The following is a 16,235-nucleotide window of genomic DNA, read 5'->3' on the forward strand; positions in this document are numbered from 1 at the left end:
GACAGCAGTCTTCTAACATCTATAAAAATCCCCCTCTGGCTAATGCACCACATGCAAACAAGGCAAATACAGAGGTGAGTGAGTCCTCAGTGAAGTTTGTTCAATGTTCATTTCGTTGGAATTGCTCCTTATTAATTACTGTCTAAGATGCTGTTTGTAATGCTTTATAACCCCTGGACAAGCTGCGGCGCTGCGAGAGAGAAGGCTGTGACATTATTGTTTTTATTACAAATTTGGCTTCCTCTGCAGCTCTAATGGAAGCGAGCAGCAGAGTGATGGTGCAGGTGTTGTTGTTGGCGTTGGTGGTCCAGGTCACCCTGTCCCAGCACTGGTCCTATGGGTGGCTACCAGGTGGAAAGAGAAGTGTGGGAGAGCTGGAGGCAACCATCAGGGTGAGTGATTTTATTTATATTTATACGTGGAGTCCAAGGTTTCAGGATACGTGGTGTCTTAATGAAATATAAAGCAAAATCTAAAATGAAATACTTCTATAAAATTGTTTCTTTTCCACAGTGTTTCAACAATATGCTGTTGGGTTTAGATTTCATACCAATCTTGGTTTCATCGACTACAAACTCTATTTTATTGTACTTAGATGATGGGTACAGGAGGAGTGGTGTCTCATCCCGAAGAGGCGAGTGCCCAGACCCAAGAGAGACTTAGACCATACAATGCAGTAAGTGCTTATGATACATAATTTATCACGAATGTCTACTTCAATTGTACAATATTAATGTACGCTACACCACTGGGTACCATTGTGTTCCAAAGCAGCAATGACAATATACAAACTGCTCAATGACTGCTTTTATTTTTCCCTTTCTGCATGAGTGAATGTGTGAATGCTTAATTCAGAATGTTGGCAGATGATGCTAATTTGCTCAAAATTGTTTGGTTTAGTGCTGTATATGTGAATGAAGATTGATACATTTTGTGATATAAAATATTCAAGCAGCAGATCAAACTGTTTACTGAGATTTAATTTCAATCTCTTCAGCATAATGATGATTACAGTCATTTTGAGCGAAAGAGAAAGTTCCCAAATAATTGAAGAGCTACAAAAAAAAACAGAAGGAAAAGAAAAGAAAAGGACTGTATTTGCATCTCCATCAACACCTGTTATGGATCGCCCGAGTGCAGGATACCGGCTTCAACAAATCATCACATTTATTGCACAGATCAATTACATGTATGTCTGAAATAGTAATAAAGTTTTTGAAATCTGATGGAATGATGAAATGTTTTGTTCAATCAGATTATCGTGTTGTGATCTCACTTTGTAGACGTGGTCATTAGCATGCTAATTAAATATAAAACGCCATCTTAAAGCCGTTAAATAGATAGAATTGCCTTTGTAAAGCAGCCACGACCGACAAGCATGACAAACTTGTGACACAACAATCTTAGCATGACAACAGCTGGTGATTAGGCCAATTTATTAGAAATCAATGACTTAATTGAATTTGCCACAGTTTTGGTAATTCTATTTTCTGCCACACCGGTCGTGTGCATATGTGATGTGGAAAATTACGCCAGCTGATTTTTGTGTTCGTACCTGAATGTTGATTAGCCTCCGCGAACTGAAGGAGACAAAATATTTTCTGCTTGTGATGTCCTCGACAGCTTTCCTGCAAATTTAGGATAACTGCAGCCATCCAAAACAGAGAGAGCGTAAAACTTTTCTACCCCCTCCTACCCGAACAGGAAATTGGTGTTCATTATAAAAATTGGAATTTCATATCAGGAAAGGAAAAGAATCAGCAGGGGGCATATGTTTTAAAGAGAACTCATTTTCTGGCAAAGCCCCACAGACAGAGCGCCATACTAATCGCCTGGTGCATAAGGGGCGAGGATTCATGAACTGTGCTGACACCGTGGAGGCCCTGCATTGTTAGAGCGTGGTTGTAATGCACGCCAATGAACCCCAAACCCGCTGGCACAACTGGGAAAAGGTGAGCACTATAAAAGCACATAGAATTAAAAAGAAATTAAACCACATTCCATTGCACTTCCAGAACAATGCTTGTTCATTTGTGATACTTCACATCATTGGTTTAATATTCATGGCTCTAATTTGCATAACACAATCATTTCCTTTGATGAGGAAGTCGAAGATTTCTTTTATTTTAAGCGTTACATTCCCTTTTACCTTACAGAAAAGTTACAGAATAAAATGTTGTCCTGGGCATTTTCTTCTGAGAGTCAGAGACTTGCTTGAATTGATTTATCCTTATCTTTATGGAGTATTCAATAATGTTGCAGCAAGGATAATTATGCTTTAACAACATTTCCTAAAATATGGTTTTTAATTCAATTTGGTATACTTGTGTGAGAATAATTAATGTTTACAGACGAAGCATAAAATCCCATAAATTCCCTTCAAATAATCCCAAAGCATTTGCTGTGAAAGCCAACTTCCTCCGTCCCAGTGTCCTCATCAAGGACCTGCCTAATTGCACGTATATCAGGACAACAAAACCTGCTGGTATCTATGTTTCCAAATTTGATTTAACCTCACTTTCTCCTTCCCGGACCCCCTTGTGGATATTCACTTTGTTTACCTCAAATTAAACTTCATATTGTTTACAGCCTCCTGGTCCCTGAACATTTTATAGCATTTTAGAATTATTTATTTATTTATTTTTTGTAATGATTGTAGTGTTGGGATTCATTTGAATGTTCCCCTCATCTGCATGAAAATTATATAATTAACTTTTGATTAACCAGCTCAGTTGCGTTTGTTCCCCCATGAACACTGGTGAATAGTACCCACCGCATTTTAATGACTGTTTTCCAATTGAGTGGCGACCTTTTCATCAAAGAGCCACAACTGGGGCTAAACAACGGCAGAAAATAATCACGGCGAAGACAATAGCAGAGGCCGACAGGCTAGGATGTCATCTTTAAATATAACAACAAAGATGAAAGCAACCTTACTGCACGTAGTGACTGTGGCGAGAAGCCAAGTGCTTGTGCTGCTGGATGCCCCATTGTTAGAGCTGTGGAGGTCACGTCCATTGGCATATAGAGAGGGAAAGCACAGGAAGCTGAGAATGGCCCATTGTTACATGTCCTTGCTCAGAGGGAATCCCATTATGAAGGGCAATACATTTTTGATACTTTGATTTTGGTGCCATTCATTTGTTTTGAAAAACAGAACACATTTGGATAATGGCTTCAGGAAAAAGAGGTCTCAGAGCACCTCCGTCCAAGGCTACAGCACTGCATTAACACACCTGCCAATCAAGCACGCCCGAGCAGATGTGCATCCTCGCACGGCCCGCCATCACATAAGCATTCTATCATATGCATAATACAGTTTTCATTTCGTCGCGATTATGCTCCCTCCGTGCACCATGTGTGTGTTTCCGATGGGTCATAGGAAACTTTTATTGAAGCGGAGTGTATAATAAAGTCATTTTCCAGGTGCTTGTTGTGGCTCTTATTATGAACAGAATGATAATTTCCCCTGGAGGAATCTGGCCCTGCATATCAATTGAAGTTTAGTGTGGGTCTTACTATGTTCCCGCAGGCTATAGTAGAAGGCAAAGTCATCTTCAGAGAGAGTCTAAATGTCAGGGAGGTCTTCAAACACTTTTTCTCCCAGAGCCTTACTGAAAAAGGCTCTTTGGAAGTGCTATGTCTTGGAATTGATATGTTGGAGGTGAGGTAAAGATGGACACAGAAGGCCGAATGTAAAGCAGTTGACGTGGAATTTAATTGGAAACAAATGTGTAAAAACAACGAAGGAATTGGTCACAGAAGAAATGGAGCTGCGACTGCTCTCATTGAGCTGCGTTCTGAGGTAGAGCGTCTGCTCTCCCTCTGTTTATTTCATATCCACACGTCGCCACATGGTGACACTCTTGAGCCGCGTCTTTTGGATCTGCTCCTGGCTGTCGGGTCGCTCAGCAATTCCATCACTTAAGTTTGCAGAAACTGTTATTCCCCCTAAATCGAACAAAGACTTCAATCAATCATCTGTAGCTTTGCAAGAAAATTGTTAATTTTCCTGCACGCTGACTGATGGAGTTTGTGTTTATACCAAAAAAGTATTTTGTACAATGTTGCAGAGGAGCTGTGTACATGGCCTGAAAACCAAGCTCATTATAATGTGGAAATTCGTATAAAAGCATTTCATCGGTTGAAAGTCATAGATTTCTCTCATGTTCTTAGTTTTGCGTTTGCAAGGGATTCATTTTCTTTTTTATTCCATTTTATTTTGTGACTGAAGTTGAAGTGCAGAAAACTATATGATAGCATGTACAGTAGAGTGGATTGGCCTTCCTTCTCCTTCTTGGCTGACAGGGAACCTTCCTGTTGTGATCTGACTTCTCTCCTTTGATCAAAGAACAGTGTTAAAGCACTGGGAGAAGGAGGAGGTATGAAATATGAATGAATACAGCTGTGTTTTGATGGATATGTCTCAAAGTATCCCAGTAAGAGACTGCTAAAGGCCAGGAAATCTGTTTGTGTTGTGGAAATAGGCTCTTCCTCGCTTGTTTCTTTACCAGCTTCATCTTGGGTAGCTTTTCACTTCATATTTTAGAGATCCTTTGTTAGGGAAGATATCAGACCCTTATCCATGCATTTGTAGGAAACTGTTCTAAGAGGCCCGAGTTCATAATATATATATCATTAATGACACAATTTCCTTTGTTTGGTCTTGAAACCACCTTTTGAACAAAACGAGCGCCAGCCATGAGAGGAGGATATTTATTATTTTTCTAGGGTAGACCCAAAGTTCTCACAGATGGAGTGAGATCTTCGATGAGGTGATGGAGGCTTTGTCACAAGTTATGTCTGTGATTCCATTTCCTTTTCTAAAACCCCATCGGGGAGCTCTGACTCATTTTGAAGTTGGAAGTTGATACTGTGGTGTAAAACTAACGTTCCCATCTGAATTAAGAAACTATCAGAGCGCGCACAAATCTCAGATTTTCAGAGTTAGATGAACTCATCGCTCACATTACGCTTCTTTAATAAACAAAGATGATAAAAAAAGATGTGCTCGTAAAAAAAAACACAATTATTTTTTGAGTGATTGTAAAATGAAAATTGGTGCCTATAGATGTCTTTACACCACACACACCGCAGCTCCACTGTCTTATTAACAATAATTGAAAGACTCTCTGATGTCATTAAGGACGATATTAACTAATATACAGCCTTTGGACCTGTGGCAGGACAATGTCTCTGGACTACCGGAGGTTCAAAACTTTCTGCCCGGGCTTTATTAGCCTCACTAATAGCTGGGTTTCCCAAATGCCACGGTCCACCTCTGCTGGGAGTAAGGGCTCAGATCCTGTCAGAGAGGGGTCGCACGAACCAACTGTAATCTTTAGGGTACTCCACTCCCGCTGACCTACATCTATCGCTGGTTCCATCCCCCCCGCTTACCCCCAACCGCTATCCTTTCCCTCCCCAATCTGGTCTACCCATCCCACTTCAGTTATGCCACCCTTGGCTCTCCCTCCCACGTCTTACCACCCTTGTGTGATAGTATCCCCCCACCCCAACCCGCCCCATGCCTGTTCCAGCCTCGTCCGGCTGGCCACAGCGAGGAGCATGCCTTATCCTGTGGTAACGGCAATTAGTAGTGTAAAGCAAGCTGTGGAGAAGACTGGATCCCTGTCCACGTTTCAACCCCAGATCACGAGTCTCCAGCACAACTTCAAGGCAAACCATGCAATTAGCTGCAATAATGATAATGTGTTGTAGGGGAACAAAGAGAGGGTAAAACAGACAACTGGTGTGAGGGAGAGTGCGGGTGCTAATAGTAGGGGGGTTATTTGAATGCTCCGGTGCAGATAGGAGACCAAATCAGACTGATTATCAAACGTATGATGAATTACATTTTTCCTCTAATTATCCATGCCTTTTATGTGTAAACCAACTGAGTGAATTTTGCATTCTAGACGTCTCCGGTCAGTGGTCTATGGGCATCACACTGGGGTTACATCTTTTATTTCCGCTAAGAAACACCCAAGGAGTTACTCATGTGGCTATGCTGATGGGAAGAGGGGAGAAATGTACTGACAATTTTCTTGACTTAATTAGATACTTTCAGAAATATTTTGGCAGTGGTACAGGAATGGAAAAAGGGGAAGTATGTGTTTTGATGTTTGACTATCGCAGATGTGTTGACACAGAGTCAAAACATGCTGGAAACAAACCACAAAAACCCAAACCACAGAGCATTTCAAGTCAAGGTTGTGAGTAGATCTGGAAGCAGACTCAGTGCTTTGGTTGGAACACAAAAGTGCAGCTCGTATTCTCTCCGCTGTGAGCAGAGACCATTCCTACAGTCTTACATACAGAGGTTTATAGAGGATATTTTGCTGGGTGTTGTGCAAAACGAACCGTGTCCCCAGAGCAGCAGCAACTTCACCTTGGCGGAGTAATGCTGTGATATTCTGTTTATTCTTCACTCACTTCATTTTACTCAGAGGAAATCCTCTGGAGATGGCTTATCTTGGAGCTGGAACAGGTGCACTCTAATTTACTCCTATTGCTTGGGGAGCCCAGGGGCCCCTGTAGAGAAGAAAGTAGCGATGTAGCACACTCCACTGTAAAGCACAAACAGCCAGAGAAAGAGCATTTAATCGAAAGAGAAGAAAACTGCGAGCTTTGAGTGCAGCCGTATCATTTGGATGCAGAAAATCTTTCTCTCCTTTTTTTTTTTTCCTTTTCCGGAGGAAAAAGGACCCGTCATTTCATTTAACTTTCATTTGTTCAACACTGTTAACTTTGCTTGAAACTGTCATGCTACACTTGGCAAAGCAGCAGATGACGTGGGGGACCTGTTGTATTACCCCTGCATAATAAAACGTTTCCTCACCAGTCATTCCTGAAATATCTGCAGCATTTACGCCTTAAAAATGGTTTATGGTATGTCTCATATGTTCCACTTAAGTCAAAGTGTACGTAAATGCGCACGCTATTGCCTATTTGTTTTGGTAATGCTGCACATTTTCAGCCAGGTTTGTTTCATCTTTCACCCTCATCCCTGCATTCACTGCGAAAACAGCTAAGCTTTCAACTTTGAATTTACTCTCCAATTCCTTTTCTTTAGAGAACTACGGTTTTGAAGAGTGGAGCTGGTATGTTATTTGTTCGGTATATTATAAGTCTGAATTCAGTCAGTATTTTTGTTTTGTATTGTTCGTCTCTTGGGAATTATGCAATCAAAGCAGATGCCTCAAGCAGTCTAGAAAGCGCCCCATGTGAATAAGAGAAAAGCTTGTACACAGCATTTTTTCTATGTGTGTATGAGAAAGGGGGGCATGACAACAAAGCAAATATATGGCATTGTTCTCTGTATACTATCGCCGTATGCTGCACCTTTTTTAAGGTGAATATAACCATCAAACCTGTATTCATTATTTTGTAAATGTCAGACCATTTGACTCTATTCAAATGACAATTTTACACCACTGATGGAGTGCATAACTACAGCACATGCACTACTTTGACTGACGCAATGGAGGTCCAACAGTGAATACACTGGATCTCTATTGTGGAAAACAAGGTTTGAAGACTGAAGAATTTCACAATGTATGAACAGATGTTTCTCAATCAGGGAAAGTCAAAAAAAAAAAAAAAAAAAAACACCAGAGAGATAAAGGCTTTGGCAGAAAAAGGAGTAAACACAAAGAAGAGCGTGCGATACAAGGACAACAAGAGAAATATCATATACACTTTTAATGAGTGTGCCTGCCCCAAGCTTCTGTTTTTAATCACCTTTCCGTGTGACATAATTTGCTGCAAGATTGTACATGCTTGAGGGACTTTCAGTTCTTGTCAACTCAAGAGCATTTGAACCAATCAATACCTGTCTGTCCTGTGGCACACTCATAGTTGGCCATTAGGAAAGAGCTGCTTAAAGTAAGCTCAGCCAATACCATTAGCCCTAGCCTAAGGGCAGTTCCATGCCTTAGTCAGGGTAGGCACCTGCCCCCATCACCCCCACCTCACCCCCTTAACCCCCCTCCACCCCTCCCCCTACCATTAAGAACCTCCCCTGAGACATCATTTGGACACATCGGCCAAAGAGCACTTCTTTATTCCCTCTCTTTTCTTTCCCTGGCTCCACCAAAAATCAATACATCTCCCCTTTTTCTTATTTTCACAATTTTGCCTCAATATTATTCTCTCCTCTGCCACAAACCAATGGACTATCCTTTTTTTTTTGCCTTTTCATCTACAATTTCCTATGACTTATGTCTCCACACCATGTTTTGGAGGGAAAGAATTGGAAAATAATTAAATGATCTTGTCCCACTGTGTGCTGAAACCATTTGAAAACAGTGTGGTCGTTCTGCATTTAGTTGCTCCCATTTTAACCCCATATACTTCTACTTTTTTGTTGTATTCCCATAAAACATTTTATGTCCTGTACAGGGTTGCTTTGCAAACTCAGCAAATGATGTAGCTGTGCTTTAACCTACTCGTTTGTTTTTGACACTCAATAAGGGAGACATCAGCACTCAAATATCTCTGCAGTAATGAGTGAACTTCCTCTGTGTCAGTGTTTTTCTGCTGCGACCATGTCATAATACCAAGCCCAAGAGAACAGAGCAGCGTACGCGGTAATGCTTCCTGGCTGCTTCTAATTTTATTGCAAGGCAATGCCTCCACACAGCACAAAGTTTCAGAACAAGTGATACAATATAATGTCCTCAGAAGTCAGTCATTCAGTTATTGTTTCTGATAGAAACAGCAAAAGTGGGGTTCTGCCCTAAATCTTGGCTAGTGCTGTTTACGATAATAACTCTGAAGAGTGATAGCTGGTTCCGCAGCACTGGCGATTTCTGTGGCCGCCTATATCGATCGGGGGGTCCTAATGAGCAGCAGCGGAGCTGTGGCTAATGGTGTTGTGTCTGGTGTCCATAGTAAACGCCCACGTTGAGATTATCATTCCCAGGGGGGGGACTGAGAAAGGTTTTGCCAGCCCAAGCCCTCAGGGTGGGAGCGACACACTTCAGGGGTCAATGTAAACTATCAAATGAACAGCAAGGCCTTTTCTTCCCTTGCTCTAAGGACCATACCATACACTACTACAGTAAAGACTCCATCTACACACACACCCATGTGATGCCAACACACGACACCAGAGATATTTACATATTTGTTTTATGCAGCGCATATACCAGAGGGTATGATAACAAGAGGAACTCAGCACCCTGTTGCAACCTTACTTTATCACTTCAGTTCTTTGTCTAATTTCTCTCCAGTAGTTGTAAAAAGCTATTACCGGGGCATTGATAGAGACTTCACCAAACTGCCTAACTGTTATTAAGAGACCTCAAATGAGACCTGGCTTGACAGACTGATAATGGCTTATTTGACTTCAGAGATCGTCCTGGCACAAACACTCTCGCCCCTTCGCATACCCATGACAGTCATTGTCCTTTGCTACGCGTGGCCGTTCTGTTGGTCTTGAGTGACATCCAACAAGTTCAGCAGATTCAGAATGTAAGTGCACACCAGACAGCACATAGTGTCTTCAAAGAAGCAACTGAAACAGACTCATTGCAATGAAGGGAGTTGTTGCTCCCTTCATAAACCTGGCTTGGAAATGAAACCTGCTGTCAACTCACATGTGGGAAGGGAAACTCTTTATGCTATGTGGACAATTAAGTTTCGATAAAACCGCAGCAAAAAAATGCATCTTTATAGCCGCAACCACACAATTCCTCCATGGGCTACGCTTGATGGTATTCAGCTCAGGGTGTGCACAGAGCAGGGCAGGGCAGTATAATGAAGTCAACCCAACGCACAGCACCTCTCAGAGTCATGCCCTGTTTGGAGTCACACTTCCATGTCCTGGCAAATGCTGAGCATGTAAAACAGAACTGTCAATTATTCAACATGAACGGGAGGATGTATGGAGTGACATGGGGGGTGGACAGGGGCCGACTAAGCCTCGGGCAGATAGGGGGTACCACTTTGATGTGAGTGTGTGGGCCTGCAGAGTTGAGCAAGGTGCACTGGGTAATCTGCGAGAACACCCCCACCCCACCACCACTCCTTCGTTTTTCTTTCCCCTCCCTCCCAATGCTGAGCCTCTCTGCACCTTTTATGTCCTGCTTCATTTTCCCCTCTGACACGCACTCCCTCTCTCGCTTCATCTCTGCTTCTCACATACATAAACAAACCCACAAACAGATGCGCACACACACACACACACAAACACACAACCGCTAGCACACGCACACGAGTATATACACAATTACATGAAAGCAACCTTCCTTTGTCTGTTAACCAAACAAGAGGAGGCAGCACTTGTTACAGATAATAAAGTTGTGAATGGCTGATTTTGGAAAAAATAGCGTTGTTGCAGTGTCACAGGAATGGCATTACTCATTCATACAATGAATACTAAAAGTTCCCCTCTCTCGAGTCTCCTCTCGTAGTCATACAATAGCAAGCTTAATTACATTAAGTTCTGAGAAGAGGGAAGTTAATGGATGACATTTTGCTACACCATGAGTGCTCCTTCCAATAACAATAGAAACCCAAATAAGACCCAATTAATATGCATAGCAGAGCCAATGAACTTAATTGTCAAGTTGCTTTTATCAACCTGTCAAAGGATTGACAATTAAAACAGCCTCTGTTAAAACTTTAATGAGAAGCAAGTAGGAGAGAGGGATGATGAGGGAACAAAAAGACGCAAGCTTCATCCGTCATGAAAGACGCTACAAGACAACTACCCATTATTATTTCCTATCAGGATAAAACTATGCAAATCATATTTTGCATTTTTAAACAATAAGTCAATGAGTAATATTTAATTTATTACATATACTCTTAGAATGAATATTTAACGCTGTTTTTAAGTTGATGAATTCATTCGATAATTTAGCGTTGAGCTGCAACAGCAGTTTTTCTTTTTTTACTCTCCTCAGAATGTCCTTCGGTTTCTGTGCGGAAATCCAGAACAAGTGTGTGTCAGTTTTCAAGTTCAACAAGTAAACTTCCTCAAGTCTTCCCTCAAGGAGGCCGGAGCGCCTCCTCATTTCCAATGGAGCTTGAGCAGAGCGGAGGTCCATAGCTGGACATGAACTGAGGGAAAGGCAGCATTTTGACTTGAGTTTTTATCCCAACATTGACACCAGCATGTCTATGTTCCAGAGGGGAGTTAAAACTGCTGACTCACTCCCAGTGCGCTGGTTGTTGTTCTCTCTTACAGATGTGACCGTTAATAGGCCTGCATCCATAATCATTAGTGTGTCTCAGTGCACAGGTACCCGATGGGCCCCGTGCGTCTGCCATTTGGTCTCGGTTCACTGTGCTTGCCTGCAGATGTGAGCGAGACACACACCTGCTCAGGGGCTCTCAAACAGACCGGCGCCATCCGTCACAGCTCACGCTACACTCGCTCTGTCGGAACAAGGCCTTGGTTCCGGTCCAATGGCCCTCAGACTGTAGGTCAGCGGCCGTCTCTCGTGATGAACCCACCCTACCATGAATCATATTCTCTCGTCCCTTTATACCCACTCCACTCCATCCAACCCCAACCCTCATTGCCCCTGTTCATGGTTCGCTCTTCTCTCACGCAAGCACTCAAGCGCATTGAAGTAGCTCAGGTGAGCCAGGTAAAGACAGCACCTTAAAGAGAGACATAAACTAATGATCATGTTTTCCCACATCATACACCTCCCTCTGCCCATAAGCCACAGTGCACTCAATAAAAAACGGGAAAAAAAAGAACTTTCGTGTGGGTCTTTCACGGGCATCAGGCCACGCTTCACACTACATTTGTTGATGTGTGCATGCATGTGCACGTCTCATGCCAGCCCGCCTCCCATCAAGTCCTAATGAGGCCAGCTGGCTCTGTGCTCGGACCAAACCAAACTGGAGAGATGGCACAGTCCTGGCTCTCTCCGCCTTGTACACCCCACCTCCCCAATGCCCACCCACCCTCCCGCTCCTCCAGATATCTTGGAGAACCATGGACGGCTGAGCACACACGGCAGATTTGGAAATGGCCAGTGTGTTTGTTAAAATCGACTATGTCTCCCAGATCCCTTGGCCAAGGCCTGCATTAGAAAGTCCACGGCTGCAGCCCCAGACCTGCCTCCTTGGTTGCTTACCACTACAGTGTTTTCAGCATCTACAACAGCAGTGGTGATGTCGAGGTCTGCTGTAGAACAGCGGAAAGGAGGAGATATACCCCGAGGCACAGTCAAGGGAATATTGTTCCTGACTATGGAAACAGAAACACAGCCGATGTTACATATATCGACAGTAACTACAATAAAAAATCAGATAAAACAGATCCTAGACAACATGTCATAAAGTATTTTTCTAAGAAAGCTTGGAAATCCAACAACACACAACGCAGCCATATTTCAACCAAGTGTCCAAGTTATTCAAGTTAACCAAGTTATTCCTGAGCTGCTGTCTTTTCAAATGTTTTATTATCAAGAAGATGATTTATTATTAGGCTACAGCAGTTCATTTCACTGCAGACTAATTAGAGGCATTGCACATTATTAACAAGCATTATTGTTGATCAGGGCCAAAGAGGTCTGCAGAGAGACTCTTATTGTCCAGGCTGTTACTTGGCATACAGTTATGTCCATGTGGGTGAGTAATTCCAGCTCCCTTGCAATGTCTCCTTGACAACTAAAAATAATATTACCTCCTCTTGGTAACACAAGAAATCATGCGCAGCATTTGTACATGATTTGTACATGCATACCAACGTGTGCATGCATTAACAGATGTGGTTCTGCTCACACATGCATAACGCGCCAACACATTCATAAGCATGTGTACATCAACATCAGTTTGTGTACAAATCGACATAAAAAAAATTCTGCAAACATACTCCTTGTCCCCTTCATCCAATCAGGACCCAGATCTTGTTCACTGCAGTCTGGAGACAGCAGACTGCATGTGAGTTTCTTTGCCCAGGAAGAGAGACTGGACCAGGGGGAACACCTTAACAGGTAGCCCTGGGGTGCTTACCAGAGTTCGGGCAGCCAGGGGGAGAGAGTGGCTCTGGGAAGCCGTACCGCCACTATCCTCTCTGTCCACTGATTATGAAGCAGGTCCCAGACGGGTGCCTTCAGGAACCCCCCAGGCTACTCACAGCCTCCCTCTCCTCTGTTACAGGATCTGTCGCTGGGGGATTCGACTGAAGTGTGAAGAGGGGTGTATGTGGGAGACGTGCCGAGAATTCAAAAAATGTACGTGCTGATTTCATTTGTTGTCTCTCTGTTAAGTTGTGTTCTGGGTGCAGAATTGATGAAACAAAAAAAACTGTACAGGGTTCATTGTCTGCGTGGGACTGATTTCAGATCATTTGGATTTGACTTGTGTATTCCCCAGATAACTCAGCATGTCTCAGTTGTGGAAATAGTCAAACTCCAAAACCAAAGATCTCCTGTTTTGTATGTGCAACAAGAGCTGAGAGGAAAAAGGTCTCAACACTTGGGCTCGACTATAACCCTGTCTTGAGTTATGACGATGTCCCAAGTTTGCAAAAGCCCTCTGGCTTCAACTATCTCTGACATGGTGTGTGTGTGCATGTGTGTGTTTGTGCATGTGTAAAACTCCTTGTAAAGTCCAAAAAAGGAAAGAAAAAAAATCATAACTAATGAGCCCATTTAGCGCCCAGCACCTGACTTTGGCCCGTGATCTCCGGGAGACATGAGAGGCAATTTGCCATCGACTTCAGGGCTCGTGTCCCAAACGTTATCAATGAGCTTGTCAGGTAGAGACCTTACCTCCCTTTGTTTCCTCCTCCACCCCCCTCCCTGCTCCGGTCCCCCAGCCTGCTCCCTGGGCCCCTGAAGAGGAACCAGCGGCATGATGTCACACACCTGTTTGGCTGGAGGCTGCGGCCCGGCAATGCTCGCAGCCGTGGGTGTCGCGTTGGCACCCCTCGCTCCCCCCTTGTCGCTGCCTGCTACGCCCCGTGGATGTGTCAAAATGGCAGATGATGGTTGGGGTGTGTGCAGCTGCTTGGGAAGAGGAGTGCCAAGGGCGCTCATTTCCTGCGGTGAGTTTTAATTTGCTCTACCCACGTCTTCTGAAGAACCCTACACACCCCCCCCCCCCAACACACACACACACACTCATTCATCTACTCCTATAAACACAGCGCTTACCTCAACATACACACACTTGCAGTAAACACAGACACATACTGTATACAAATCTGCCACCATCCATGGGGGCAAAAGCCCCACATGCCCAAATCGAGGTGAGTGCAGGCGGGGAAGCAGGATGGTGCCAGACTTTAGTTGTGGAAGCACACTTTTCTTAAAACTTGAATAAAACTCCAAACAAAAATGTGTGCTCAAATGATCTAACTGGTGCGTGTACAAATCACTTCTCAGAGGCGTTCAACTGGGTAAAAAGAGACAAGTCACAAAATCTGCAGGTGGAATACGCGGCTATGCTACGTTATGTGAGGGGTCTATGTCTCTTGACATCTGCCGTGCAGTTGTCACTGGTAACTTAAATCCCCATTGATCAGACAGCTAGAGTGAATTTGTGTTGCTGTTTTTTTTCTAACTCCCACTTTGCGAACAAACCCATTTCACACGGGGCACACGCATATACCTGACAGTTACACCCAAACAAGCCTTGCTGTTTACTCGAGAACAAACACATAGACGCCAACCAGCAAATCTATTCTCAATACACACATCACCCCAGACGTAAAGAGATTCAATTTTCGCCTACCGGGAGTGTTTCCATTTTTTTTACGCAACATTTTTTTTTTTTCCTTTCTCTCCTGTGTCAAGACAGCTGCCTTTGATGTTAGCATCTAATATACAGGGCTAAAAAACTATAGTTTGCTGTGAGCTGACAGATAAAACAACGCAAGACGCCATTACCCTGCAAAGCGGAATAATGAGGAGACCTGAACACACAGAAGACAGGAGCCCAGTTGAATTACCGTGGTCTCTCATCCAAGGTGGGAGCTTTTTGACAGCTTTCCAGGCAGCACAACACATTACCATACTGACGCTGCTCTGTAGTGCCAAAGAAAAGCTTTGATGAAAACATAACTGGGAAACTGGGAAATCTTTATATGTGTGTGTGAGTGCGTTTGTGTGTGTGTGTGTGTGTGTGTGAATGCGTGTGTGTGCCTCTCTGTGTGTGTGCGCGCACATGCATGTTGCGCGCAGGCGCGTCCATGCATGCATGCGTATGTGTGTGTCTTTGCTGAGTGTGTCTGTGCATGTCTGTGAATGCTTGTGTGTGTGTGTGTGTGTAACAACAAATACGGGACAACAATGGGAAACCAAGCAGTGTCAAGCTGCAACTTTATGTTCTCTAATTACTCAGTGGATACTGTATTCTTGAGTGTGCTCCTATTGGCTAAGACACAAGGCCTTATTTTTTGATTTATATTCATGTTGATGATTCAGTTGAATTGTCAAAGTATCCAACCCAACTGACAATATGTCCTAAAGAAATTCTTCAAGTGGAGAGTAATGCTGCCAAATGTATTCTGCCGTTTCATTACTGTGGTTAGCTAGTTAGTTATCCATATTCTAACGGAGTAGGCTTGATGTTAGATCTTTGGCAAGGACACCCTGTACTGAGTTTTGGCAGAGTACTGTGCCGCAGTATGCTGCTGACTCTGGGTCTTAACGACAGGCTAAACGAAGCGGGCGTTACGGCCCCCTGGATAGGTCATTACTCGTCCGTGGCCAAGAGCTAAACTGGAGCAGGGCTTTTTAAAGAGGGGAGCAGGTGTGTTTCACCATAGGGGCTGGAGCCGGCCCAAGACCAAACAGCCTTAACGGTCTTTATCTCCTTCATAATGAGGCCACGCTCTCCACACACCCGAACTCTGCCCACATGGGCTAATGCTGGAGGTATGGAGACCCAACCCTCCCCCCGGTTAAATAGTGACACTTTCAAAATGACCCATGCCCCGAGCAATAGAGGAACAGTGGCATGTCATGACTGTCTATAGACTCAAATTGGTAGGGCAGTATATAATTGAACATGTGATTTTTAAGAATTTCACCAAGTTAATTAGTAAAAAGCGGGTTCTAAAATTGAATAAAATACCTTAGAGTATAAAGGCAACGTGTTAACCTTCTTTTATTTAAAGCTAAAACGTTTAAATAACTCTGTGAACTGGATCGGGGTTCCTCGACATGTGTGTGTGTGTGGTTTGGTGTGTGTTTTATGTGTGACTGGCTGCGTACGTGAGTGTGTCTGAGTGGTATTGTCCCTCTCCTCTTTCACCTGTC

At 43.5% G+C, this 16,235-nt stretch overlaps 1 protein-coding gene across 1 annotated transcript; it reads left to right on the top strand.

Annotated features, from left to right (window-relative positions):
- Positions 1 to 233: 233 nt before the first annotated feature.
- On the top strand, positions 234 to 1,051 carry gnrh3 (gonadotropin-releasing hormone 3; the record flags this gene model as incomplete). The annotated part of the gene is made up of 3 exons (XM_079280857.1): positions 234 to 392; positions 596 to 676; positions 998 to 1,051. The coding sequence occupies exons 1-3, from the start codon at positions 255 to 257 to the stop codon at positions 1,049 to 1,051; spliced, it is 273 nt and encodes a 90-aa protein (XP_079136983.1). The 5' UTR covers positions 234 to 254.
- Between the last annotated feature and the right edge of the window lie 15,184 nt (positions 1,052 to 16,235).

This window comes from Melanostigma gelatinosum (assembly GCF_949748355.1).
Source record: "Melanostigma gelatinosum genome assembly, chromosome: 12".
Taxonomy (NCBI): Eukaryota; Metazoa; Chordata; class Actinopteri; order Perciformes; family Zoarcidae; genus Melanostigma; species Melanostigma gelatinosum.